Raw genomic sequence first — 27,892 nt, 5'->3', positions numbered from 1 at the left:
CTTGCAGGGAGTAGACGTACAGAGGGTATAGGACTTTAGGTACTTAGGCTTAATGATTCAGAGTGACAGGAAGTGTAGAAAAAGAGTGAAGAAGCATATGCAAGCAGGTTGGGATAGGAGATAAAAGATGTCATGTGTGACAAAAGAGTATCAACAAGACTGAAAAGAAAGGTGTACAAGACAGTGGTGATGAGACCTGTGCTGTTGTATAGTTTAGAGACAGAGTTGATGAGGAAAAGACTGTAGGCAGAATTGGAGGCTGCAGAGTTCAAAATGTTGAGTTTCTCTTCGGGATGTTTTGGAGGTAAAGTCAGAGAGGCCAGACTGAGAAGGTTTGGAAATGTTCAGAGGAGAGACTGTGATGATATCAGTAGAAGGATGCTGAGGTTGGAGCCAGGAGGATGAGGGCAAGTTAAAAAAGAGAAAAAAGAGATTTATGGATGTGGTGAAAGAGGAAAAGAAGTTGCTTTGTGTGAGAGGACAAAATGGTGACAATAAGACTAATTGGAGACAGATAATTTATTGTGGCGACCCCTGAAGTGTAAAGCCGAAAGAGAAGACACTAAGGTTATGTTTACTTGTTTTGACAGCTGATAGTAACTTGCTATATTTTATTCATAAACTTTTGCAAAGAAATATGGCCATCCAACAAATATTATCTACTACACTTCTATTTTGGCTTAGGCCTGAGATTATAATTTGCCATATTTGATAAGAGTGGAATAGCTGATCTTGAAAACTGAACCAAAATTGACTGGAGCAGAAATTAATTGAAATTTCAGTATTTAAAATAGAATTTTACATATTTAATTTATTTTTAAAATGCCATATAACACATTGATACGAAATGGTTTATTTACTGGTACAAAATTCAATTATGAAGGGACAAAATGGGAATGAGTAGAAAAGAAATTGGGGTACTTCGAACCAATAATGATACAAACATCTTACCATACAGACAAAGTGGCAGGTGGAGAGCTGCCGTCTCTCGGTGAATAGCAGGCAATGCAGGGGCCAGATTTAATTTAACGCATGTAGCTTCTTAGCAAGATGCGATTCATTTACAGACATTAACTGTGTTCACTTAACTTGGCTCTGGACTTGGAGTTCAGAAAGAGACCCACGAAGCAGCTGGAAAATAAGTTTTCAGGCCGCCGGGAAAGCAAACCACGCCACCCGGCTTCCGGGGATTCAGGAGCCGCAAGCGATTGACGGCAGACGTCGGTCGGTCGGTGGCTCTAGGGGGAGGAAAGACGGAGCGAGCGTTCACATCGGCTCAGACATCCACCTCTCGGTTCCAGCCACTTTCGAGATGTCAAGAAAGCTGCACAGGACTGAAGTCTGCGCCGACTGCAGTGCGCCAGGTAGGGAGGGGGAAGATACATAAAAATAGACCATTGTGTCGGAACAATACATCGGAAAGCCGACGTGGTGGGCCAACGGGGCCGAAGTTTCTCTCACTGTCATGGGGTCCGCAAAGCAGGAAAACGGCCTGGACTCCTGAGCTTCGCTTAGGCCCAAAATAAACAGAAAAATAGGCGTGTTATCGGACAAGGGAACATCATTTAGCTAACAGCTGTACAGTGATAATGTAAATTAGAGAGTAGGCTGGATTTGACTATGATGGTCTGTTTGGATTCACTGCAGCGGAAGATTTGGGTGTCAGATTTATGCTTGGAGGGACGTTTGTTTTGATTTTCCTGACAGGAACGGACCCCTTTACACATTAGCTTAGCTTAGCTGGCGATGTTGCTTTTGGTTTGCTGTTTCTTTGTCCGGATAGATGCCTTGACTTAATAGATCACAATAATCTTATATGTTACAAATAATGGTGAAATTAGTTTTTAGGTATTAGATTTTGCGTACAACACGGCTAACTTAGCTTAGGACGCTAGCCATTCTGCTAACTTTCGCTAAATGGTAAGTTGCTGCCACCTCGTAGTCTTGGCTGCAATTTACAGCAGTCCTCTTTAACCCCAAGTTAAAGTTAGAATATCTGAATATAATTTTATATTTGATAATTACATATTTAGACTTGGGGCGTTGGCAATATATGGCGTTAAATGAAAAAGTTCAATGCAAAACACAATATTGAACGGTAGCAAAAGGTTTTTTTTTTTAAAAAAAAAACTCATATTAACCTTTAATCCATTCGGTATGGCATCCTCTTTACGACTCCTTCCCCTCTGTTAAATGAATTGGACAGAGACAAAACGGTAGGGAGAGGTGTTGCAAAATGATCTTAACAGATGAACTGATCATGTGTTTCTCGGCCAACACCAATTTCCAATATTCTTTGCCTGACCTGATTCGAATTTTGACAGATTTCAAATTTTCTTCCTCCCTTTTTTACTGTAATATGCAATAAAATACACACACAAAACACTGGTCAAGATAATAGCATTTAATCAATAGTAATATCCTTATTGGTTTTTAGTAGACCAAAAGGATATTACATGTGCACCAAAGTACATGGTGCACTTAATTACCAGAAATGATTGTTTTCTTTGTTTTCAGGTATTTAAAAATGGGGAGGAAAAAAAAGAGATTTTTCATTATTTGATCTACTGACCTAAAACTATTTGGCTGATTGACTTCAGACAAACCTTTTTTTTAATTTTCACAAATATAGCTATATGTATGCAAATATAAAAGAGCAAGCAAAATTTGTCATTCATAGCTAAATAACTATTACAATCCCACACTTTTGAACCATTTTTTGCTGTCACATTTAATCAGTTTTTCTTACCTTTTGCCTCTTGTTTACATTTACTCTAATGTAATATCTGATATCAGACCAACTGGAAATGAGCACCTATTTTCTTGAGTGGTCTGACATGGTAGTTAGAGTAACACATCCTTTTTTCATAGATTAACTAACCATATAGCTAAAAAGGGAATTCTGTTTTTATTTAAACATAATTTACATGTTTGTATAACATTTTTTTTTATAATGAAATGATTTATTTTCATGTCAATGAGTGTTGCTACTAGCAGCATGTTTTGTGTCAGATCTAGGGGAGCATCTGCTTCTTAGCTAGACATGCGTGAACTCAGACACACAGTCCATTCAGCAAAACGTCCACCTAACCACTGGTGACATGCCACCTTGCTGCTACCGCGCTTTGTGTCACACAAGGGGATCTCTGGTTGCCTCTGCTTCAAAGCACAACTTGTTCTCATGATTCCGACCAAGTCTTTGGTGTCTTTAATGTCACACTTTGTGCACAGTTTTATAGCGGCTATGAATCATATTGTCATCCTTGTAAACCTTTTAGTAGAACACTGATTGTTTTAGAAACTGAAACTCTTGTTTGGGTGGGCTTGCCAAGATGTGTTTGGTGGAGTTTGTCTTTTTCTGATCCTGTTATTCATCATTAATCCTTATTGTTTCAATGCCTTTGGCAGGCTTTATGGACACTTCAATAAACAGTTGTCAGTTCTCTATTGACAAACTGGGGCAGTTGTAGGCAAAATTATGTCATTCAGCAGCTTTGGCCAATAAAGCAGCGCTAATAGTCTATGCAGGTCTAATAGCTTAATGGTGTGTAGCCATCACATTGATTGGTGGGTGCGGAGTGGGTAGCCTAAACTCTTAAGAGATTTTATATTTATTTTAAAGATTAAGTAATTAAATTGCTGCTCTCTGAAGTTTGAAGCTGATTTTCTAACCAGGCAAATAGCATTCATCAGAGCTATTTTGCATTTGCTGCTGCTTTTCCTGGTAGCAAACAAAACTTCCAAGTGTGTTGGTTGATCATATGTGGAACCTTTTTAGCTCCATTAATACTCTTAGGTAGGACAATTTTGTCCCAGTTTGAGAGTGACTAATGCAGACAGAGGGTGAGTGTGTATTTGCATTACATGCAGCTAAGTGTGGAGATACTTGTTTTGACATTGGTGTGCTAAGTCGTGTGCTGCTCACCACATCATCAGGGTCCTGAGAGTGTGAATGTGATCCAGACTCGATTTGTCTTTCAGTGTCAATTGGCTGTGAATATATATATTTTTAATCTAAGAAATACGTGTTACTTTTTGGAAGGACCTTGTAAGTCAAAACTCAACCTGTATGTAACCTGTTTTTTTTCTTTGAAGGCTCCAGAGATTGTTTGGACCCCGCGATTTCTTTTTTCCTTTTTTTTCCCCTGAGATTCGGATCAAATTTCGTGTAGGCATAACCACATAATTGTTTCTCAAACATTTTGGCCTCTGCAGGCCCGTGTACCCACAGCTACTGGGTTAAGTGTGTGTTTGGTTCGTTTATGTCTCCACACAGATACTAAAAAAAGGTCACCCATGGCTTGCTAAGCAACATAGTCCTCTAAAAAAAACCCCCAAAAATCTCAAAGTTTGGGGCAGAACAATACATCAGCAGTTTTTATAAATGAGGAGGTATTCTGTAAGATTTGTCAGCACGTATTTAAGTAGATGCTTAAAAATGCATGCATATGGGTTGGCGTGGGGTGCTGAAAGAACACAAGAGCTAAACATAAAAAGGCAGACAATCATGTCCTTCAGTAGAAGTCTGTGACAGATTGCAAGTGTGCACAAGGTTTCACTATTTGCAGGTTTTATGTTTTTTTGAGACGTATTTTGATGTCGAGTTGAACTCTAAAGCTGTTTTAAAGGTAGAGTTTTTTAAATTGGGAAATGTGATAAAGTGGAATTCAGAAAAATAAAAATGGAAAAAAGTGGAATTTTGGGGAAAAAAAACTAATTTTATAGGGCTTTCAGTTGTCAAAGGTTGCTGAAATTAGGGCTGGGCGATGTATCGAATATACTCGATGTATCGCAATATTTTCAATTTACGATTGTTAAAATGGCTTTATCGCAACCATCGAGTATAAATTATCGTTCAAATAATAAACTTTCGCTGTCAAATTCACTTCGAGTATGGTTTATCTGACACCCTATGAATGCATCACTAGTCCCTCCCCCGTCCCAACCTGGAAATTTTCTACCAATCACGCTGCGCAGAGAAAACAAACAACATGGCGACAGCAAGAGTTTGAGGCGATCCGTGAATGAGACGGTTGCTCAAGACGAATCAGATGAACTAGTCTAGTTCCAAAGAGAAACAGCGCTGGATCAATAATTTGGCAATGGTACAGATTTTATATGGAGGATGTCGAACAAAATGAGGTAATTTGCGAAACATGTTGTAAAACTATTCCCACAATGGTTGTACCACAAATTTATTTCACTGCCTAATCAGACTATTCTTTTACATGGCGTTCATAGAACTAGTCCGTTAAAGTGAAACCTGGAATGTAGATATGATTCATTTATTGCTATGCAATGGGAAAAATAACTCAAAACTACTCATTCTTTTTTTTTTCTCGGTCTCTGTCGGCTTTACGATACACACAGACTGACAACATCGCAACTTTATGTATCAGGATTCAGCACCAAAAACACTCAAACATTACCCCAACGTAGAACAGAATATTCAGTTCCTTACAGTTTTATGCTTTTAGACTTGGTGTGTATTTTGCTTTTATTAATAAGTGATCACTGTGGTAGATTAGCATCCGCTGCTGTTATCCACGCTAACACAGAGGTGGCTTATTATCTAATTTAAACACCTGCTCTACTGATGATCTGTCAGTTTAGTGTAGATCGCCGTTTTATTTTTAAGCTGAACCATAACACACCTTATTCCACAGCACATCTATTTGTTAAGTTTGTCAAAGTCAAGCAAAACTAACCTACTTCCCTTTCCCTCGCAATTTTTTTTCTTAGTTAAAACTTATTTCTCACCTTGTTATCTAGTCATAGTGTGTGGACAGTTCATAGCAAAACACTGCATCCCTTTTTATATGAGTTTACATTTAAGTCTAGCAGGGAGATGGGGGCGGGAACTTGCGAGGGTGTCATCCTGCTGCATGGAGTCTAGTTTAAAATAACATTGGACCTCATTTAAGAATATCGTGATGTATATCGTGTATTGTGATATAGCAAAAATATATCAGGATATTAGACTTTCCTCATATCCCCCAGCCCTAGCTGAAATAGATATTTTTGCCTAATGTGCCAAAACGTATGCAAAAGAAGAGAAGCACATCAGCCTGAAAAGTCCAGCTACATCATGGTGGATATATCGAAGAGATTCCAGTAAGACAATGGCAATAAAATACACAGCCAGAGCTTAGGGGAACAGCTTAGATCAGGGATATCAAACTCCAATCACTACAGGCTAATGTCCTGCTGTTGTACTTTTAGGTCCCTCTCTGCTTCAACAAATATTTGTCATTAGTTGAAATGCAGAACTTAACTTTGTGGTGAAGAATCAATTCAGACATAATTAATTCAGCAGTCTTGGATCATGGATTTATCCCATTTTGTCTGGACTGTGATTTTATACCCCTGGTTTAGATCAAATGGCTATGTATCAGAATGGCTAAGATTAAGCCCATATTTCAACTTAGAGCATCTGTGGCAAGGCTTGGAAAATCACTATTCATTGACAATCTATCCAGTTTGACTGAACTTGAGCTATGTTTAGTTGAAAATCAGTCAAAAGATTCAATATCTGATGGAAAGTTTCCTTTAAGGATCGCATTTATTTCTACAAATGTAATGAATACAAATGCTTTCCACATTTCAGATTTGTTTGTAAAACAGTTTGAAAACCATGTATCTCTTTATTCAAATTCACAATTCAGCACTGCTTTGCTATCACATCAAGCTGCAGTAAAATTTCTGGTTGTAAATAAACAAGAAGGGAAATTTAAAGGTTAAGGGAGCTTTTTTTGTAAGATATTGTTGTATATCCACAGTGTTTCAGCACTTAGATTTGGAAAAACACTTTGATATATTATTACGATTATCAAACTTATGCGATTAACAACAGACGCTTACTGCATGTGCCGGAAACTCAAGACTCTAAAAGCAAATTAACAAGGTTGCAGGGCCATTCTGAAATGTACTGTATTGAAAGGTCAGAGCTGACTTCATTCAATTGTCTTTAGCCATTTTGTGTCTATTGATAAAACAAAAGTGTATTGGATTTGACTGTAAGCAGGGCATGGTTTGCAGCTTTACAGGAAGAGCAGCAAAGTTTGTAATTGTTCACTCTATTTTCCACATTTGCTTCAGTTATTCTGGATAAGCTGAATAAAATGATCAAAAATAAATCTGTCCTGGTTTCCATTGTTTAGGAAGTGTTCTTATGACATCATCCCATGGCAACCTCCATCCCTTTTTTGTTTTGGTTAAACAGCACCACGGGGGACAGCTGGTGCCGCCCACTGTTTACCTCGAAGCACTCAACCTCTAATCAGTTCACCGTATTTAGATCACGATCTCTTTACACTTACTTTTTGTGTGGACATATTGCTACATCAGCTTTTATGTAGTGCTAGAAAATCTGGAAAATAAATTCAGATTCCAGATGATTTGCTAGACATTAGCTTGAATTTTGCACCAAGAAATTGTCGTACTAAGCCAGGAGGTCTGTCACACACAACCTGTGATTGTCCTGTGCGTCTTTTCGTTTGTCTGACAGACCCTGGCTGGGCCAGCATCAATCGAGGGGTTCTGATCTGTGATGAGTGCTGTTCAGTCCACCGCAGCCTTGGCCGCCATATTTCAATAGTAAAGCACCTGAGGCACAGTGGATGGCCTCCAACACTACTCCAGGTAAATCTGAGAGCTGAAGACCGTCTCTAGAGGAAGTAGGAAAAATAGAAGTTTCCTGGTTTTATGATGATGAACTTTGACTGAATCATCTCATTGATTTCATTGCAGATGGTTCAGACTTTGGCCAGTAATGGAGCCAACTCTATATGGGAACACAGTCTCCTGGACCCTGCACAGGTGCAGAGTGGTCGAAGGAAACCAAACCCTCAGGACAAGGTCCAGTAAGTATATGACTTTAAAATACATAAAATTACACGGACACTCAAATTATTGGCCGTTTGTCAACATAATTAATGTTTTCTTTAACGAAGAGCTGCTTCTCTAAGTTGATACTTTAAATTCTGCAAAATGTTGACTGCTTTCTTGCAATTCTTACTCTGCTCTCACTGCCTTTTGTTCCAGTACATTATTTGGCCTCTTTTGGGTTGAAATGTGTTTATAGGAGGGTCAAACCAACAGCAACTTTATCTGAAGGAAAAAATATTTTTGTATTTCTTTAAAATTGTATAAATCTGGAAAAAGTATTCCCTTTTAAAACTCATTGAATTTAAGATTTGCAAAAGAAGTAGGAAAACTGTTGTATCCCACCAGCTCTGGTTCAGAGGCCATTTATCTGCTACTGGAGTTTATATACAAAATGTGAAAATAATCCTTGGCTAATAATAAAAATCCTTATTAGGAGATTTTAGTATTGTTTTTTTTTTTTTAATCTAATAGGAAGGCATGAAAGTGGAAGTAATAGAAAGTTCTTTATGGTCAAAATACGACAATTTTATTCATATTGGCACTTTTACTGAGCAAAAAAGCATTGGTTTTGCAGCTAAATTGTGATTCTAAAAGATATTTTGCAACAAGAAGCAAGGATAGGGATTGCAGAGATTCCCTAAACCTAAATTCCAGTTTTGTTATGGTCTGCCTTGCTCATACTTATTTTGCTTGTTCAGACATTCCAAGGAATACGACACAAATCAATCAATGTTAATTTTGTTTTAATTCATTTCAACAGTCATAATGTATCAAACATTTAAATGTGCTGCAGGTTCTGTGATGGGAGTTAAATGTTTTAATTCAACAGAAAATGAAAGGACAACAATATCACCCCCATCATATCAGAGCATATGTCCCTTTATTTTATTTTTACCAAACTCATAGAAATGTAATTATTTGCAGACCAAAAAATAGTTTAGTTTTGAAATATTTTGCCAGCTGATCACCAGAACAGAGTATATCAAGAGCAAATCTGTCAATTTTGATCACTAACTAGCCAATGGATTGGTTAATCATTATTCAATCTTTATTTGACATACTACTGCTACATGTGTTGCCCTGGGAACTATCTTTTTGCTAATTAGCTCCTGTTCTTCTCTTGGTCAGCACCGCTAAGTCAGAGTTCATCAGAGCCAAATACCAGATGTTGGCATTTGTGCATAAGCTTCCATGTCGAGATGATGATGGTGTCACTACAAAGGATCTCAGTAAGGTAAGGGCTCAGTAAAACTAAAACTAAAAGTATCTTAACACTGATTCACTTTTTCTTTTTAAACTGTTTTATTTATTAATTATTTTTATTTTGTTTGTTCTACCACATTATTGTTACTAATATATTACAGGTTTCAGTTTGAACAGATTTTTACATCCATAATGGAGAAGTAATTATTTTTTCAAGTGTACAAGTAGCACAGACAGTAGTCTGCGAGTCAACACCAGGATAGCTGTTGTTTCTCTCACTTTAAAGCTGCTTGTAGCAGAGCAACAACTTTTTCACTGCAAAAATGTTCACTTTGTTCCTTGGAAACTTGTTTGTGGCATTTATAGTTTTATATAAATGCATCCTCTTTCAAGTGATAAGATTTTTAAATTTCTATCAGATGAAAAATATCATGACTTGTTACAATGTGTTATAATCCATCATCCCACTGTGAAAAGATTTTTCTCAAAAAATAAATACTAAGACAGTTACATTTATACAGAATCAATAAACGATTAATAAAAAGAAATTCACTAGACAAGACTTGAAAAGTCAGTGAAAAGAAGCAGAAGACACCTGAAATGGACGACTTCTGACCGACGAGCCCATGGACGTGTTTGGCTTTGATCGGCAGCTTCAACTCTGGCAACAAAAATATATCAATTGAAGTGTTACTGAAGAATAACAATCCTGGAGAACGATTTATAATTTTTAAGTGGTTCAATGTTGAGAATGGTGTTGATTTGAGCTGTTGAGTCAATAGTAGTGGATCTGACTCACTTGGTGAACTAAGACTGGTCTATCCCTCTAGCACTAAGAGCTCCTTTGATCCATTTTGTTTGCTTACTGGACCTTGGATTTGCAAATGCAAATCGAACCCGTTTGAGTGAACTTCAGACTATTTTTGCTACTGCCTTCTCCATATTTTAAGAAAGAAAGCAAAATTATTTGACTACACTTTTCTTAAATTTTCTTCAATTGATCTCTTCATAAACATTAAACCATCTCTTGACTGAAATCTTAAAATTGACACGAAGCATTTTTCTATCTTACCTTCAATTTGTTTTTGATAAAAATGTACAATTATAAAGTTTATTACCTAGTAAGTCAGAGTCGACCTTCATCACCTTACATTCAGCTGGTGGGGTAAGACGTTCGGTGGTTATGAATAGTTCAACCCAATTAGCAAAGATGGACCTATTCATACTGTGAAGCAGCAGGCCCAAGCTCCAATGCTGCTTTTATCCACCGTTCACACACAAGTGCACACACATTCTGTCTTCCTTATAACCCCTCCACAGCAGGATGTGTTCTGGATGACACAGCAGGATGTATAATGATCCCTGATGCTGAGGAGTTCCAGCAGGTTAATAAAAGACTGCTGCCTCGCTGTTTCTGCTCACTTCATGTCCTCTCTGCTTTTATTTGCTAGCAACTTCACTCGAGTGTGCGGACTGGGAGTTTAGAGACGTGTCTTCGCCTCTTGTCCCTCGGTGCTCAGGCCAACTTCTTCCACCCGGTCAGGAAACAAACATCCTCTTGCTAGCTTTAAAAAAAACAACAAAAAAACCAGCAGCAACCAGCTCTGTTCTGTGATTGTTTTTAGGCTAAATTCATCGATGTGACATGTTTTTGTGTCCGTCTTGATGCTGCAGGAGAAGGGCACCACCCCGCTTCATGTCGCAGCGAAGGCGGGGCAGATCCTGCAGGCTGAGCTGCTGGTTGTGTACGGCGCCGATCCTGGAGCTCTTGATATCAACAGGCGCACACCGATGGACTATGCTAGGTACAACTGAAAACACAATCATTGGAAACGTGATTGTAACGTTGAGTGAACGAGAATAAAGAATTATGTTTTTATTGTTTTCAGGCAGGCCGGCCATGTCGATCTAGCAGAGCGTCTCGTAGAGTGTCAGTATGAGCTGACGGACAGATTAGCCTTCTACCTTTGTGGCCGGCGACCAGGTAATCATTTTACTTGATCGAACAGTCCTTTAACTAAAACTTCAGTTTGAAGTGAGGTTACAAAGAAGAAAAATGGTCTGCTTTTCTGGAAAAGGATGAAAAATAAATTCCACTTCGTTATGCATGGACCATAACACAGCAAAATAGTCACCAATAACTGAAGAAAAACTGGACATTTCTCCAAAGTTTCTGATAAGACAAGACTGACACATTTGAGTTTGATTACAAAACAGAATTGAATATCTAAAAGAATATCTAGGTAGGTCTAGCTAAAATTTCCCAAAACCTTGTGTCTGATGAAAGCACCTCTTGAGCCACCGTTTCATGATGTATATTTGGTTTTAAGAAGCCAACAACAAGACACTGCATTACTAAAAGATTATAAGAATACAGGAAGAAAACGAGCATGGTAGCATTCTGCCTTAAGATTATGTTTCATGGACAAGAGATGTCCTCATAATCTGATCAAAGATAAAAGTGGTGAAATATTGACAGATGAAGATGTGGGATGATGTTGAACTCCTGCTAAATGATGTTTACATTTATCCATCTGGGTCATTGGACATATTTTATCTTCTATTCCTTTTGCCTTTTGAACAAGTTTAATTTATTCTTTGATTTGATTTCTCAAGATAAATGCCACATCAAAAATGGAAAACATTTTTGAAATATTTATGAAAATTATTTCTACCATATAGAAAATTGTCATTTTAGCAGGGATGTGTAGATTTGTAAGCTTCTGTACATTCTGTTGTAGCTTTCAAACAATCATTGAGTCTCTACCACTCATTCTTTTTTAGATCACAAAAATGGCCACTATATCATTCCTCAAATGGCAGACAGGTATGGACCATGCCCTCATTTTTTATGTTTGAAACTGATCTCATTGTTGCCCAAATTTTTTTGATAGCATGAAGAATATCTGTATTTGCACTTGCAGCTGCCTAACCTGATATAGTTTTCATTCAGATGTTAAAAGTGATGCAGTTTATTGCTCTTACCACATGGTGTCCTCATAGTGAATGTGTAGAGTTAGTCAAAATTAAAATATGATGGTTTAATAAACTACATAAAATTTAAGAAATTTCTGTTTAAGTCTTAAACAGAAATTTCTTAATATTTTCTGTCAGAAAACAAAATTACAACTTAACCAGTTTTACCCATTTTACTGATGTGAATCTGGTTTCTAAGCCGCCATCTAACCTCCCCCTGCATCTGTTCTGTTCTGGTGGTTGATTCTTTGTTATAACTATTAAAGCTGTTTTGATGTGGCCTCTCTTCCCCTTCTTTCTCTCTTTCTTCCTTTTTCTCACTCTTCTTCTATTCTCTTCTCTTTCGCTGCGCTTGGTGGAGCCAGAGCTCGTCCTAAGTGCCCGACACAGAGGTATCTTTACTTTCCTTGTTCCTCCCTTCCAAATATCTCCTCCTCCACTTTTTTGTATGTCTGTGTTTTTTACCAGTATAGATCCATTTAAAGCACACGGTACTAGATGGTCCGATTAATCAAAGGCAAAGCAAACATTTCTACTTGTTTTATAAAGGATTTAGTGTTTAGAGGACCTCCAAAGAGGAGGGTGTTCTCAGGAAAATCCCACCTGAAAGGTTTTACATCTGCAAGTATATGTTGACATCTGTTGTTGATTCATAGTTTGTTCTTAACTCATGAAATATTATATTTTGGAATGAATAAAGGTCTTCATACTGATCCTGTGTATCAGTATGAGATCAGTATCAGGTGTAATGAAGTACCTGATTCACTCAGAACATCATAAGATGAGATTTAACCAATGTTTTTGAGAAAACTACAAAACTTCCTTTTTTTTTGTTCTCATAAAGAGAATAATATTAGAGATTGCAAATTTGTTTTAAATAGGCCTGAAAACTTCCTGAGATGTATAAAAGTTTCTACAGGAATATTGCATTTATGGTTTCACAAATGGAATAAATCTTTCATCTTTCTTCCCAAAGCGAGTTTTTAAAGAATCATTGTTCAGGATAGAATTACACAGATGTAAATCTTTTAGATTTTTAACCAGGGTTGATGAAATGCAGTTCATATTCGCTAAGACTAACTTCATGGTTGTTTTCCAGATGTGTTATGTCGCTTTATTTGTTTTGTATTCTGCCAAATACTTAGATTGTACCCAGATAAGTTATTTAAACTAGCTGAAAACTAGCAGCTATTTCATCAGATTGTCGCATACTTAAAACACATGGACATCAATCTGTGAGAGAATTTTTCTACTTTGAGATTTGATAGTGTTCCCTGTTGTAACTTGGAGTTTGAGGACGAAGATCTCCTGAGATGTGACGATCTTTTTTTTTTTCATCAATAGTCTCCTTAAGCTCAGTTTTTATTTGAGACCTAATGGATCATGTCACCATCTACCTGCTCCATCCCTCTTTCTTTAGAACAACACTGATGTTTTCTTCTTACCTCTTCCTCTTGTCTCTATTTTCATGGTTTCCTCCTCCCATCCCTCCACTGTATTTTTATTTTGTATTGTGCTCACGAACACTGTTTGACTATAATTTTTGTTTTTTGCTTTTACTCAGTCTTGACCTCTCTGAACTCGCCAAGGCTGCCAAGAAGAAGCTGCAAGCTGTAAGTTTTATTTTGAATAGTTGTATTGCTAATAAAACATTTATAGTTAAAACATACACTATGAAAGGCATAATCATTTTTGTCACTAACATTGAAAATTGTGGCTCAGTATTTGTGGATTTAGCTAGTCGCTGATTTTTTTCATAGATCTAAAATATACCAAGGAAAATGCATCCTGGGGAAACTCAAATACTTCGGCAAATTGCTACTTGACACGCTGTTGGCTGGTTTATGAGGCAGCCAATTCATGAACGACATTAGTTGTCCTTTGTTTTTTTTTGGCCAAGAGCAGATATGAAGAAGACTATACTCAGTAGTCTGGAATTTAGTAAATAGATTTAATTTTAGCAAACATAAACTGACCAGAAACAAGTAAAGTTCAATCTGATTTGATGTCAAACTGTGAGGGGGGGAGAGTTATCCCTGTTATGAAATAAAGATTTTTGTTGAAGAAAAAACAAATACGCTTAATGCTGCACCTCATTTTTGCTTCCTTGCCAAATAATTTTTTCTTGTTAAGGTCTGTCTGTGAAGGGTTTTGGTTTGCTAGCAATGAAGCCTCATAAATCCTACCCTGGTGTTTCCATTAGACGTGTTCTAATGGACATTTAACATTTTATTGGCAAATTGTTTCTGTGTCACAGCTCAACAACCGGTTGTTTGAGGAACTAGCTATGGACGTGTATGATGAGGTGGATCGCAGGGAAAACGATGCAGGTGAGTGCTGTCCTTCATCACTAATCTGCTTTCATCTACAGTAACATACAAATATTAAATACCTGTGGGCAGTTATGGCAGCAAAACTAAACTTGAAAGTAAGCATTCGTAGGGTGGAAACATTGGTTAGAAATATAATGTTTTTATTATACAAATGCCCTACATAATTTTAATCACTTATCAAAAACAGCTTGCCTGCTAGCTCAAGTCTCGTCAGCTGCATTTTTAAAATGGAGTGCGAGTTGTTGTTGGTACCTCTTCTGGGCTTTAGACTAACGTTTTGAACTGGTGCGCTTTACTGAAAATGCTAGTTGGGTGCACCAAAGTTCACAACTGCATTGCTTTCAATGGCGCCCTACCCTTAAGTTTTCATACGTTGGCCATCCTTGCTTTTTGTGATATTTCTAGACAGCTAAATTGTTTTTTTGTAAGTAGAATAAACAAATGCAATAACATTCTTTGAGCAGTTTCTCCCATAAATCTCCAAACTTTCTACTGTTGAACAAGTGAGACAGACAATGGGTTTTGTTTTTCTTTTAAAAATCTGACACCTGTGCCTCATTGAAAGTATAAAAATACCTCCAGTCCATCAACTTATCTGGCTAGAAGGAACGAAAAATGGAGAGAATGAAAAAGAGCCTTAATGCAGCAGGGAGGGAGCTGGTAGGACGGGTTGAGGAAGAGGGAAAAGCGCTTGTTTTAGAGGAAGGCCAAATGTGGTGAAGGCAGGAGGAGAGTCGGAGCACGGAAGTGGCTCTCTCCTCCTCTTCCTACATGCTCTCTTTTTTTTTTGGCTGCTTCTTTCAGTAACAGAAATAAAATGTTCTGACTGAAAAGCTGCAGGTAAGTGTCTCAAATACACACTCACACACACACTTTAATCTGAACACAGTGAGCCAAGCTGCACATCAGGATGCTAAATTGAGCTTTTGGGTGTTCTCTACAGTTTTTCCTAAACTCTGTTTATGTCTCCGTGTCCGTGTGGGTGGCAGGACTGAGAGTTTGATGTGGGTGGCTGCGCATGCGTGAGCCAAATTGACCTTGTTGTTTTAACGCACACACTTATTTGTGTACTTTTTTTGTCTGCAGTGTGGTTGACGACGCAGAACCACAGCACTCTGGTAACAGAACGAAGCGCGGTGCCGTTCCTGCCGGTCAACCCTGAATACTCTGCCACAAGAAACCAGGTAAACACCCAACACACACTGAACTGCATACACATGCATGTGCATACGGAGAGTTTTTATAAGAGGTCAGAAAGAGGAAACTGTGGGGAAAAGTTCTTAGAGCTTCTGGGCAGTGTATTTTTAAAGCTAGCTATAAAGAGTGAAAAACTCTTTTTCTTTTCCTTCTTAAAGGAACCCCAAATGCCTGCTCACTCGATGGTTTTTCTAGCATTTGAAAAAGAAAATGACTTTTCCCGTGTGTCTGGGTCTGTTTTTCTGTTTCGTATCTTAGCTCTATTTGGACACAATGCTTGAAAATGTCCACTTTACTGTCTCCTGCAAATGCCAGCAAGCTTACCTAATTGCAGGGTTTACATGCGTTAGCGCATAATTGTTTCTCTGTTAGCCTAGTTACCATAGTGTGTGTGGGTGCGTGTGTGTGTGTTGTATGACCATATTTTTCCACAACACATGGTAGCTGACCACAGGAGTCACTCAAACAGAGCTGCTGGCTGTGGTCTGCATAGTGGATATATGTACATTTGACTGACTCTTAGGAGGCCGTTATGATGTGAGTGAATGTGTGTGTGTGTATGCTCATCACTGTTTCTTCATCAGGGTCGTCAGAAGCTGGCTCGTTTCAACGCTCGGGAATTCGCTACTCTCATCATTGACATCCTGAGTGACGCCAAGCGGAGACAGCAGGGAAAAGGACTCAGCAGTCCTACTGGTGAGACGGAGACGAAATGTTACACAGAAAAGCTTTTAAACACATGAAGGCTAAATAGATGTATGCCGACAAAATATTGTGACTATAGCAACAGAATTAATCTGTACTTGGATTTCACATTTTTGGCCCTCAAGGCAAAATGTTTGCACACTGCTTTTCATGACAATATTCCATCATGCATTCCCTGATTTTATGCTAAAAAAATTAAAAAAGAATCAAATGGTGTTTTTTTTTCTTTAATCAATAATCAGTTTTTATTCTTGGAAAACCTTATGTTTTGCACTATTTATGTCATGTATTTTGTTACCAGTATTGTTTACAATGTTCCCAGGAAAGGCAGAACTGCTTTGAACACTGCTCTCTGTCCCTCAGATCCACTGGACCTGGGCATCGATGATGATGAGCACGACTACGATAATGTAGCTTCTGATGAAGACACGGACAGCGAACTGACCACCCAGAACAACAACAACACGCAACGCAGCAACCGTGCAAAGGTAGAAAACACACACACGCATGTTCTCACTTGTCTTTTTGTTCTCCTGTTATACCATGATATTTCAAGTCCAAACGACACACCCCTTTGGTCAGAAATTATGTTGCCACCGAATAAATTTTGGTCCATAAACCAGGGCTAGCCAAGCGCAACAGTTTAGGACCATTTTTGTTTCACTCTATTCACTCTCATCATCGTTGCTTGGATACAAAAGTATCAAAGAGGAATCTGGCACATTTAGCCATTTGTGCTGCAGCAGCTTCAGTGAGAGTTGTGAACCACAGCTGGCTAAATGTGCCGCTAACAACGGCGAAGTTGGCCTCTGCTTCAGAGATCTGTATCAATTTTAAACTAAAGGGCGATTTCACATATTATTTGCTTTTAAAAAAAATCTAGACTACATTTGTCCTTAAAATATAAAATCCGTAGATTTGTCCAATCTGAACCTCGATAATTCTATAGAGAATCTATAAATTCTGTTTTTCATTTGTGAAACACCAGTAGTATTTATTAGTATTTATTTTCATTGGTTTTCTATATACCATAGACTGAAAAAATTGTAAAAACTGGAACTTAAACTTTCAATCTTGATTCGATTTTGTAAAATGTTCAGAAGTTTGGGATTTGTTGAACCTTTACTCAGAGAAAACAGCAAAATTTAAAATTCTGAGTTTCTACAAAGACTCTTGCATTGTTTTGAAATACTATTGTTAAGAATTCAGCCACTCACTTAGTTTCTATGAGAAAAGGAGCTCAAACATCAACGCACGATGTTGTCTTTGAGGGAATTTGCCACACTCTGGATTCAGTCATAGCTTCTGGATGACATCATCAGCTATTCTGAGTCTGTCAGTGGGGTATTGTTCATACCCCACAGTGTTCATACCCCACTGACCAATGAGAGCTACACACACTCTCATTGGCGGGCCCAATGAGAGTGTGTGTAGCTGCATGGTTGGAGAGGAAGAGGCAGGGAACAATATGATGAGAAAAAATGATGTGGAAATAAAAAGTTGGGTGGCTAATCTGGTGTCCGTTAATGAGCTGCGGACAGTCATGTTTGGAAGTTGTAACTGGTTTAGTTGCAGGGAGTCGGAGAGGGCTGAATATGAGCCTTCTTCAGGGTCACAGGAAGTGGGGGAGGTTGGCATACAGAGAGCCAGAACTAAGGCTCCACTGTCTGATCTAGACGGCAAGCCGGCCCTCTTCCTCTCACACAGCTGCCCATTCTGTTTACAATTAGCGTAAAGGGGACATCCATCCATCCATCCATTTTCTGTTCACCCTTGTCCCTAATGGGGTCGGGAGGGTTGCTGGTGCCCATCTCCAGCTACGTTCCGGGCGAGAGGCGGGGTACACCCTGGACAGGTCGCCAGTCTGTCGCAGGGCACGTAAAGGGGACATCTTTAGTCTAATCAGTTCATAAAATGTTGGGATTTCATTTTCACTGCTGCGTAGCCTTTCAAAAAACATAGCGGACAAATTAAAATCCTCTTTAAATGGGAAAAAAAAAATAAGATGCAACAGAAAGTATTAATCTTTTTGGCTTTAATTTAATTTGATATTGAATATGATCCTAAGCGTCCAGTGAGTTTCACTGTGAAGCAGACTTGGGCGAGCCCTTTTGTTGCACTTGGCTAAATAAAGCAAAAGTGAGCCATATCCTGTTTTTGTTGCTGAAAATACACGGCCAAAAAAAAGGTGCAGACAAAGAAAAATTTAGAACATTGTATGCAATTATATATCTTTTGTTGTTGTCCTGCACAAAACTGCAAGACTTTATGTTTTGGATCTGCAGGATTTACAAACGGCTTGTTTCAGATACTTTATGCTTTAAGCATTTGTTTAATTCATTGTTCAGCTGGGAAGAACAAAACATGTTAACTTAGAATCTGTTTTTGTTAATCTTTAAAAAAAATAAAAATTATATATATATAAAGCATCACAGATTTGCACTTTAAGCAGGAAAATTATGAAGATTTCTCGCATTCAACTCAAGTTTTATACACTGCTCAAAAAAATAAAGGGAACACTTAAACAACACAATATAACTCCAAGTAAATCAAACTTCTGTGAAATCAAACTGTCCACTTAGGAAGCAACACTGATTGACAATCAATGTCACCTGCTGTCGTGCAAATGGAACTTTGTACAGAACAAAGTATTCAATGGGAATATTTCTTTCATTCAGATCTAGGATGTGTTATTTGAGTGTTCCCTTTATTTTTTTGAGCAGTATATAAATAAGTTTTAAAATCCTCACCAGTCTCTGTCTTTCTTTTCCTACCGTCCAGAGCATGGACTCCTCTGACCTGTCCGACGGCCCCATCACCCTGCAGGAGTATCTGGAGGTAAAGAAGGCCCTAGCCTCCTCTGAAGCCAAGGTGCAGCAGCTGATGAAGGTCAACAACAACCTGAGTGAGGAGGTCCGGCGGCTGCAGAAGGAGGTACGGCAGAAGGTGCAGAGATCAATTGGACAAGTGAGAGCATTAAAGGGATAGTGCAGATTTTTGGAAGCAAGGTTATTATCAGTAGCAGCTTCCTTTCTTGTAGTAAACAGACATCATATCACAGAAAGGCACCAGGCTGATAGCAGACAGATTTGCTTCCACAGATACAAACAGTTTCTGTTATTTTTAAATGGGATATAACGCTGACTTCATAAAACTTTATTTTATAAAAAATTGTGTTTTTTGAATGTGAAATCTCTATTTAACAAAACTAGGGGAAAAAAGGTCATGATAGATGTAATAAAGTCAGAGTGTTTGTTGTAAAACGCTTCAAAGAAAAGTTGGATTTCAAACATGTGGTTTGGTGTTTAGATAGTTGATATTTTCTTTCCACACAGAATTTATTTTGGCATTCAGTTAAAGCTCTTACTGGAAGATGAGCTTTTTCTGTTGACAAGAAACAGTTTCAGCCTTCATTCTTGTATGAAGCCTGGCTGTTGTGTCGTTTTAATAATGCCAATCTATTAATTGTGGCTTATTTTGATTTCATCTGAGTCATCTTCATGGCAGTTTGTTCATTAAAATCTGCTAGTTTTAATTTATTTCACCCATGATTCATCCGTATGGTTTTTATTTTCACATCACCGAAGTTTTATTGAGGACACACACTGTAAATGAGATATTCAAATAAAAGAAAAAACTTTAATTTTCCACTGCTAATCCATTTAAAGCAATATAGGTCCATGATTGCAAGACATGAATCACCAGTCTTAGTTAATTCACTATTGGATAATAGATTGTGATGATGTATAAGTAACTACAGTTTTTAATTATGCCAATGCCTGTAATTAAAAGAGTGTTTTGCAGACATAATGCATTATTTATTTACACTAAACAAAGAAAAATGCCCCCTATCCAAAGCTGTCAGTTTGTACAACCTGGGAAAATATGCAAAATTATCCCAAAACTCCTTCAACAAATGAATACAAATACAAAGTTTGTTGGCTGTTTAGTCAGCTTGCACTAAAATTCTCAGAGCCAATGTTTGGGAGGTGATTCTGAAAACCCGACGGTAGAAAAATGTTTCCTACTATAATCTCAACGTAAAATATTATTGATGCTTAATCTAAAGAAAAAAAAAAAGGTTCCAGATGGAAATATGAAGGTGCTAATGGGGTATCAGAGGTTGGACGAATGAGATTTTTTTTGTTTGTTTTTTAAATTCATGGGTCTACATTAAGGAAAAAGATGACTTCTTAGACTATATATTTCTTTATCTGGGCAAGAATGAAACATCTTCCAAAGTAGAGATTCTTAGTCTTCATCTGATCTTGGAGACCAACTGATAAAATGTCTCATAGAAAATTAGGTCACCCACAGTCAGGACCTCATTAAAAAATGTTGTTTTCAGTTCATAATTCAATTTTTCAGCAAAGCCAGAGGGATTGCACCAAAGTAAATAGATTTTATTTTCTTTGGTCAGGCCTCAATATTGTTTCTAGCTGCTTCATTCAAGCGGATGTTGGTATTTTAGTTTTGTAGCATGCTTAATTGTGAATTGTGTCGTGAATGGTTGCACTGCAGGTTCCCAATGTTTGGTCAGACCCAGTCCCTGTTTAAGTATTTTTTTTATCACACACTTCATTCCCCCACGTTTGATATGAGTTACAATGAGAAGCTGTTGTTGTTTTTTTTTCATTATGGTTGCCTGTTTTTTGATGATTCAGTTTCTACTGCCTCCCTCCCTACCACCCCCCCGTGTTCCTCCATCCCACCCTCCATCCTCTCTCCTCCCGCTCTCCCCTAGATCACCCGGATGCAGACAGAGAACAGTGCGTTACGGGGGGGCCAGCAGGCTGGGGGGTCAGCTGGCCATGGGGTTGGGGGCCCAGGTGGAGGGGGGGGAGGCCACTGGGTGAGTGGCGGGATGTTTGGAGGAGTTGTTGCTGGGGGTTTGGGTGGGTTCGGTTCAGGAGCTGACCCCACGGGGCTCTCTGTCCCCCTCTCAGCCAGCCCTTACCCCCCTCTCCACCGGAGGGACCGGCAAGCCATCTCCATGTATGAGCCGGGGGCGGCCCCGGGGCCCACGGCTCACGCCCCCCCAGCCCTGGACTCCCTTGCAGCCCGCCTGCAGCCCCTCAACACACCCAGCGTAAGTTAGAAAGTCCCACTGTCCAACCTTCCTGTCGGTGGCCCTGATTGGCTGTTGCCAGGCGCTTGTCCAATCCTGATGTGTATTTTCCACACCTCTTTATCTTCTGCATCTTATTAACTGATCCTTCTCCTTCAAAAGATCAATTTGTGCACAATTCTCAAGTTAAATTTATGAAAAAAAATTAAGTATTTGACTTATTTCAGTTTTTCTAAGAGGAGCACAAAGATGATCTTAAGGAGAAAGATGTAGAAACTGGAATGTTTCAGTTCTTTTGCCTGGCGATTCCTCTGACGCTCTGCTCTTTTGCCTGGATCCTTTCCGATTCTTTGTGACCTTCTGGGTAGCTCTGCTGCCGCTGCTATATCTGGAAACGGCACACATGCGCATGCACACACTTAAAAACAGAAGCATCTCTCTGATGGGGGTAGGATTTGGATCAATCCTGACACCTGTGTGACCAGTTCAGCCGTCAGTTTTTCCCTCAGCCTCAATACAACCCCCCTGGTGTCCAATTCACCAGCTCCTTCCACCAGGTTTTCCTGTGTGTGTGTTTTCTTTCCGTCTGTTTCTTCACCGTCCGCCCCTCGCTCACTGCGGTGTCATCGCTCCATTTCATCTCCACTGCAGGAGTTTCGCACTTATGCCCTAGAAAATCTTCTGGAGTTGAAAGTCAGCCTCATCTGTGTTCATAGTTTTTGTTTTTATTTATGCAATGTGATTTTAACCTAATAGTTTACAGATCTTCTAGAAACAAGCGAGAACACAGAGCTTCCTGTAGCTGCTGTGGGATGAAGCTAAAGCTGGCTCTTTTTCATCTCGTTTCTCAGCTGTTTCTCCCTGCCGTCACTCTTCCCTCAGCCAAACCGTTTTGTCGGCTAATCCATTGATCTGAAATGTTCTCTGGCCTTAACTACTTCTCCTGCTCTCCATATGTGTGTTGCTCTGTCCTTCCAGGTAAGGAAGGGCGGCGTTAGTAGTCCAGGACTGTATGGAGTCCAACATGTGTCTGGATCTACGGAGATGGGCCGGTACATGGTGAGCTGAAGCTTTGCTCTCTGATTATTCACACAGAAACCAAAAGGAGACATACTGTTTAAAAGAAAAGAAACAAATTCATATAACTCAAATGTGCAACAGATTTTCAACAGCTAAGGCACTTAGCCGTGGATTTTTGTATAACTTCTACCAAGAGGAAAGCAGTTAAAGTATAGTGCTATGAGCCAACAGTTTAAGTTAAAATCTCTACATCTGCCTATGTCACTTCTGGGATGATGACGTTTACGCACTTTTTAATAAATTTGTCTTGTGCAGTGATTACTTTCACCCCCAAATGTGAAAATAATCTGTTCTATTAAAGATCGACTGAAGTAATCTTTGTGTTTTTTCAGTGAATCAACACAGGAAAGCGGTTTTTCACCGTGTTGCTTCTGTTACTTTCTTTAGGTGTCCAAACCTGAGAAGCATGGCAGCGGCACAGACAGTGACTATGACAACACACACGATCATTTACAAAGGTATGCACGATCAAGTTAATACTGAGATTCCTCAGAAATACATCAGTTAATCTTAACCACGTCTCTTTTTCCAGTATCGGCCGGAGCAGCGAAGAGGAGGGTCGGGGCGAGTCTGAGGAGGGAGGGGGCGGCGAGGCTGGCGAGCCAGACCCCACCCTACCATGCACAGAGGATGTAATACTGAAGACAGAGCAGGTGACTAAGAACATCCAGGAGCTGCTGAGGGCCGCACAGGAGTTCAAACACGACAGGTAAAGGAAAAACTCTCCCGGCTTCCCGTTCGTGCAGATGTTCCTCTCCTCATCAGGGATTATTGTTCTAGGGCTGAAACGATTCCTCGAATGATTCGAGTACCTCGATTATTAAAATCCCTCGAGGAAAATTTATCTGCCTCGAAGCTTCGTTAATTTATGTTTTACTATTTAATGCACTGTGTTCCTGCAGGGTTATTACTTGCGTTGCACAGCGCTCTCACTTCTGCCTAAGTTGTTGACAAAAGCTAACTGTTGGCAGCATAACATCCAGTTTTCAAGTTCGGTCTGGGAGGATTTAATTGATTCATGATAATGTCCGGGTTTTTGCCGTTTTTCGGGGGACCAATAAGCATCCTTAAAATGACTGGCGCGATGCCTGGAGTACGGCAGCTTTTCTCCTCCCAGAGCTGCTGCCTGGTGGCGGTTCAGAGCGAACAGCGGGGACGAGCGCTTGAGGTGTATTTATGCAGGTGATCGGATAGACTGAACACTGCAGGCGGCTGCGCATTAGACAATTAACGTAAGTGTAGCTTTACGGACGAACCGGAAAATTTATTTCATATCATTCCGGTCTCAACAAATGGGTGGCGGAGCTCATCGTGGCAAGCTCAAATGTGAAAAATTGGACTGATGATATGAGGTAGTAATACTGCTGTTATGTTAGATTCACCAATGCTTTATTTTATATATTTTTTATCCGATTACTCGATTAATCGTAAGAATAATCGATAGATTACTCGATAACTAAAATATTCATTTACAACAGCCCTAGATTGTTCTGCTCTCTGGAAGGCCGAAGGTTTCCCAGCCTTACTTAGTGAGATGATCTTCAGTCGTTTTCCTCTCTTAATCTTGAGCTAGCAAAACAAATGAGGTTTCAATAATTCAGATAAGTCTTAAAGGGTCGAGTGAGATCACCTGAACTATATATATTTTTTTCTCTCCATGTTGACACGTTTTCATCAGCTTTGTTCCGTGTTCTGAGAAGATCCACTCTGCTGTCACTGAGATGGCTTCCCTCTTCCCCAAAGTAAGGCCTCCTCCTCTGATTTCTGCTTCGTTTTTGTGTCCACATCATTGCCTGACCTTAATTGGCGTCTCCCTGCAGCGGCCAGCCCTCGATGCGGTCCACTGCTCCCTGCGCCTGCTGGCTTCCAGCGCCTCGCGGCTGCAGGTGGAGTGTCGCAAGGCGGCGCCCTCGGAGCCCGGGGCCCCGGCGGTGGACTACCAGCTGCTCACCCAGCAGGTCATCCAGTGCGCCTATGACATCGCGAAGGCTGCCAAGCAACTGGTCACCATCACAACACGCGAGAAGAAGCAGTGACCGAACCAACACAGAGATGGGGAGAGAGGCAAGAGGCCGATGCATGGGGGAGGGGCCTTCAGGGGAAAGGAGGATGAGGGACAACACGATTAGACTGTGGATGGAGGAAGAGAAGAAAAGCTTGGAAGATGCACGAGGAAGCAGAGATTGCTCTGAACAAACAGCAAAAGCGTGGAAGTGAAGGTAGGGGAAGGACAGGTAGAAGGGTCTGATCTGGAGTTGGAATGAGAAGCATTTAATAAACTGCTGAAACTGTGTGGAAAACATGAAACCTGATGTTGGGAGATGTACAGCGAACTGGATTCTTAAACGTTATTGCTTTATTTATTTTGGTCCAACGTTGTCCGTCCCATTTTGTGCGCCTCGTCGTCTTGGGAAGAACTTTCTGCCACTGAGAGAGAAGCAGCACAGCCTCCTGGGAGAAGGCGGGGCATTCCTCAACTCCTTTTCCCTTTCCTCTCTTTCTTCCCTTTCTCCCTGTCTGTCTGTCCAACCTGAAGTGTGGACCCTCTCTGCTTCCACTGATGTCCGAGGCAGCACGAGCGAGCCGTGCAGGGGAGGACACACCTCCACCAAGGCTCTCAAACTCTCCAGCTTTTCTACTGGAGGGCCTTGAGTTTTTCTTCCAACCCATCGCTGTCTTGTTGTTGGTGGTCCACAGCATGATCCGGCATGTTTTCATTTCATTTTTTTGTTTCTTTCTGAACCCGCAAATCAGATCGATTTGCACCTCTAAGGACTTTCGCCCCACCCCTTTTTTTACTGACTTAAACACTTACACTGGAATAATTATGATTTATTGTTTATCATGTTTTTTTGTATTGACAATTTTACTGACTTGTTTTGATTTAACTGTTTCTGTAAGTTTATTTTACTGTGCTAAAATGAATTCAGACATAACAGGGAGACAGCTGGGAGTACTTTCCCCTCTCGCTGGGAGATGAGTAAATCTGCACACTCAGAGATCAACAAGAACCTGAGAACAGATTCCCCAGCATTTCTAAGCACTCTTCTTCTTTCCTCTCATGTTGTCTTGTGGCCAAGGGGTTGAAACAGTTGCCAAAGGAGAGTGTGTTTCATTTTCTGTCAGAGCGGAAGCCCCTTTGCCGCATTGTAGACAGACCGGGATCCTCATCTATCTTTTTTTGTGCTTGATTTCTCCTGAAAAAATACTCTGCCTCATTTATACAGCCAGTGGAATCATCTCAGAATCATTCGCAGTGCCAAGCGGGATAATAATAAACAACAACAAAAAAAAACATTTAGCTTGGTTTGTTTACAAGGAAGAGCCTGGCAGCCATTTATCTGCATGAATGCTAGAAAACAAAACACAATTCAGATTTTAGTAGACCTGCAGAAAATCCTGGATCTGGCCACCTGGATCGTAGAAAATATTCTTGTTTAACGTCCTCAGTTTATGGAGAGTACTTGATTTGGTTCGCCATGTGTTATTTTTCACTTGCAGGACTGTCTGGCAAGCACAATCAGGCAGACGAGCTGTTTTCCAGCTCAGACGGCCTGCCGATCTGGGCCACAGATGTTCTGTGTTTCTGAACTCTGCCAACAGGAAACAGCAATGGGAACAAATGTTTTGTTTGTTTATATATATATATATACTGCTCAAAAAAATAAAGGGAACACTTAAACAGGTGTTTAGCACTTAAAGTGTTCCCTTTATTTTTTTGAGCAGTATATATATATATATATGAGTGCACTTTCCCTACCCAGCGGTTCTAGCTCATTGTATTGTGCCGAACAAATATGCTTGTTTCTGTAAGGACGGATGCTGATGAGATCCTTTCTAAGACTTTCTTGTAGTTTAAGGACGTGATCAAACAGCTGTGCATCTATTTTGTCTCAAACTGCTAACATTCAGCAGGACATCGTGTTTAGCTGCACTGCTTTACCCGCCTCATTCACGCTTTGCTTTATTTGTCCCTCGTTTGGCTGATTGTCCTTCAGCCTCACATGGCTGAACACTGTTGAGGAAAGTTGAATCTCATCCATGTGACTCTTTTATCCATCTGCGGTTGGAGTTCGAATGCCTTTGCACATCGTCTTCATCATCTCCTGTTCGAATAACTGTTTTAGTGATTTATGATTTTACTGACAAACAGAAGTGGGGGCCAGAAGAAAAACGTGCTCCTTCAATCATTAGTGCCCATGTTTTAGACTAGAGCCATATATATATATATAAATATATATATATATAAATATAAAAATAAACATATATTTTCATGCTATTTTCTATTAAGCTCCATGTTAGGGTTATGTTTGTGCGATATTTATGTCTATTTGTTGGCCTAAAGGGCTTCGGACTGCGACGTCTGCTCTCCAAATCTTCAGTCAGCTCGACCCAACATTTGAAGTGCCGTTTGGTTACCCTCCTGTGTGATCAGACTGGAGATATTAATAATCCAGCTAGAATCCACAAAAAGAGGAGGAGGAAACGCAGGCTGATCTCAGTGTGAGTTGCACTATTTTCAAACACCAGCTGGTTGAAGTTGGATCTACGTACTACACTCTCCCAAAGGTCTTGGCAGGATTAGTTTTGTCTGAAGCGCACTTTGGCCGAACACTACAGTCATCTCAACAGGACGGGTCTAAAATGCACGTGGCCCGGTCCTTCCTACATTTGGTAGACACTACTTAGGGTGCCTCTAGTTTGAATGTTAAATGCTTCCTTTCGCTCATGTCACTGAACTTTATACGCTACATTTTGTTCAGATTTGGGGGTGTCTAAAATTTCTAATTTTAGAGACACCCACAGGTTATCAGTTGGACCAATCCATGCACAGGAGACATTACAGCTGCAGGTTTTTGTTCTTAAACACGGTCGTGTGCTGTGGTCTGCACTGTTTTCATCCTTGACTTTTCTTTAAATTGCACCATGAATTCAGAGATGGGAGAGCTTTGTGTTGACAGAAGGCATTAACTGTATAAAGTAGAGAAAACGGTGACTTGTGGAGAGAAAAGGTCAATCATAATGGAAACTCATAAGCTGTACATTTGTAATAAAACAATTTAATTGCCATTCCTAATGTGTGAATGTTCTTTATAAGTGAAATTGTAGTTTCCCAGCCCAATTAAAACTCTATTGCAAGACATAAGTTCTGTTCACAGATTATCTCTATCCAGTCTGACAGCCAATGAGTAACTTTGGAAAGAAGAATGAGCAAAGCTCACAAGGACACATCCTTGTGATTAAAAATTTCTGAGTATGAATACTTGCCCCACTTCTCTTAATTTCCTATGCAGAAAAATGTTAATAACCATGTCTCGTTCCTTCCAAAACATGTTTATGTGCTACTTTGGTTTGGTGTAATCCCAAAACATCCCAATAAACTAACCAAGCTTTGTTTCTTAAGGCAACACAATTTGAAAAAGCTCCAGGGGCGTGAAGACCA

At 39.7% G+C, this 27,892-nt stretch overlaps 1 protein-coding gene across 3 annotated transcripts; it reads left to right on the top strand.

Annotated features, from left to right (window-relative positions):
* Positions 1–1,024: 1,024 nt before the first annotated feature.
* On the top strand, positions 1,025–25,833 carry git1 (G protein-coupled receptor kinase interacting ArfGAP 1). 3 transcript variants are annotated; one of them, XM_027998934.1, is made up of 21 exons: positions 1,025–1,364; positions 7,508–7,641; positions 7,750–7,862; positions 9,016–9,121; positions 10,542–10,628; positions 10,765–10,895; positions 10,980–11,074; positions 11,875–11,917; positions 12,432–12,458; positions 13,631–13,679; positions 14,324–14,396; positions 15,486–15,583; positions 16,181–16,292; positions 16,665–16,789; positions 19,083–19,235; positions 21,046–21,390; positions 22,348–22,428; positions 22,837–22,907; positions 22,982–23,158; positions 24,128–24,191; positions 24,270–25,833. In XM_027998934.1, the coding sequence occupies exons 1-21, from the start codon at positions 1,313–1,315 to the stop codon at positions 24,483–24,485; spliced, it is 2,352 nt and encodes a 783-aa protein (XP_027854735.1). In that variant the 5' UTR covers positions 1,025–1,312; the 3' UTR covers positions 24,486–25,833. The 3 variants fall into 3 exon arrangements, with proteins under 3 accessions (XP_027854735.1, XP_027854734.1, XP_027854737.1); XM_027998933.1 differs by lacking the exon at positions 12,432–12,458 and having other exon boundaries at positions 1,177–1,364; XM_027998936.1 differs by lacking the exon at positions 21,046–21,390 and having other exon boundaries at positions 1,177–1,364.
* The last annotated feature ends 2,059 nt before the right edge of the window (positions 25,834–27,892 follow it).

This window comes from Xiphophorus couchianus, chromosome 18, assembly GCF_001444195.1.
Source record: "Xiphophorus couchianus chromosome 18, X_couchianus-1.0, whole genome shotgun sequence".
NCBI lineage: Eukaryota > Metazoa > Chordata > Actinopteri > Cyprinodontiformes > Poeciliidae > Xiphophorus > Xiphophorus couchianus.
This window is presented reverse-complemented; position numbering and strand designations above follow the sequence as displayed.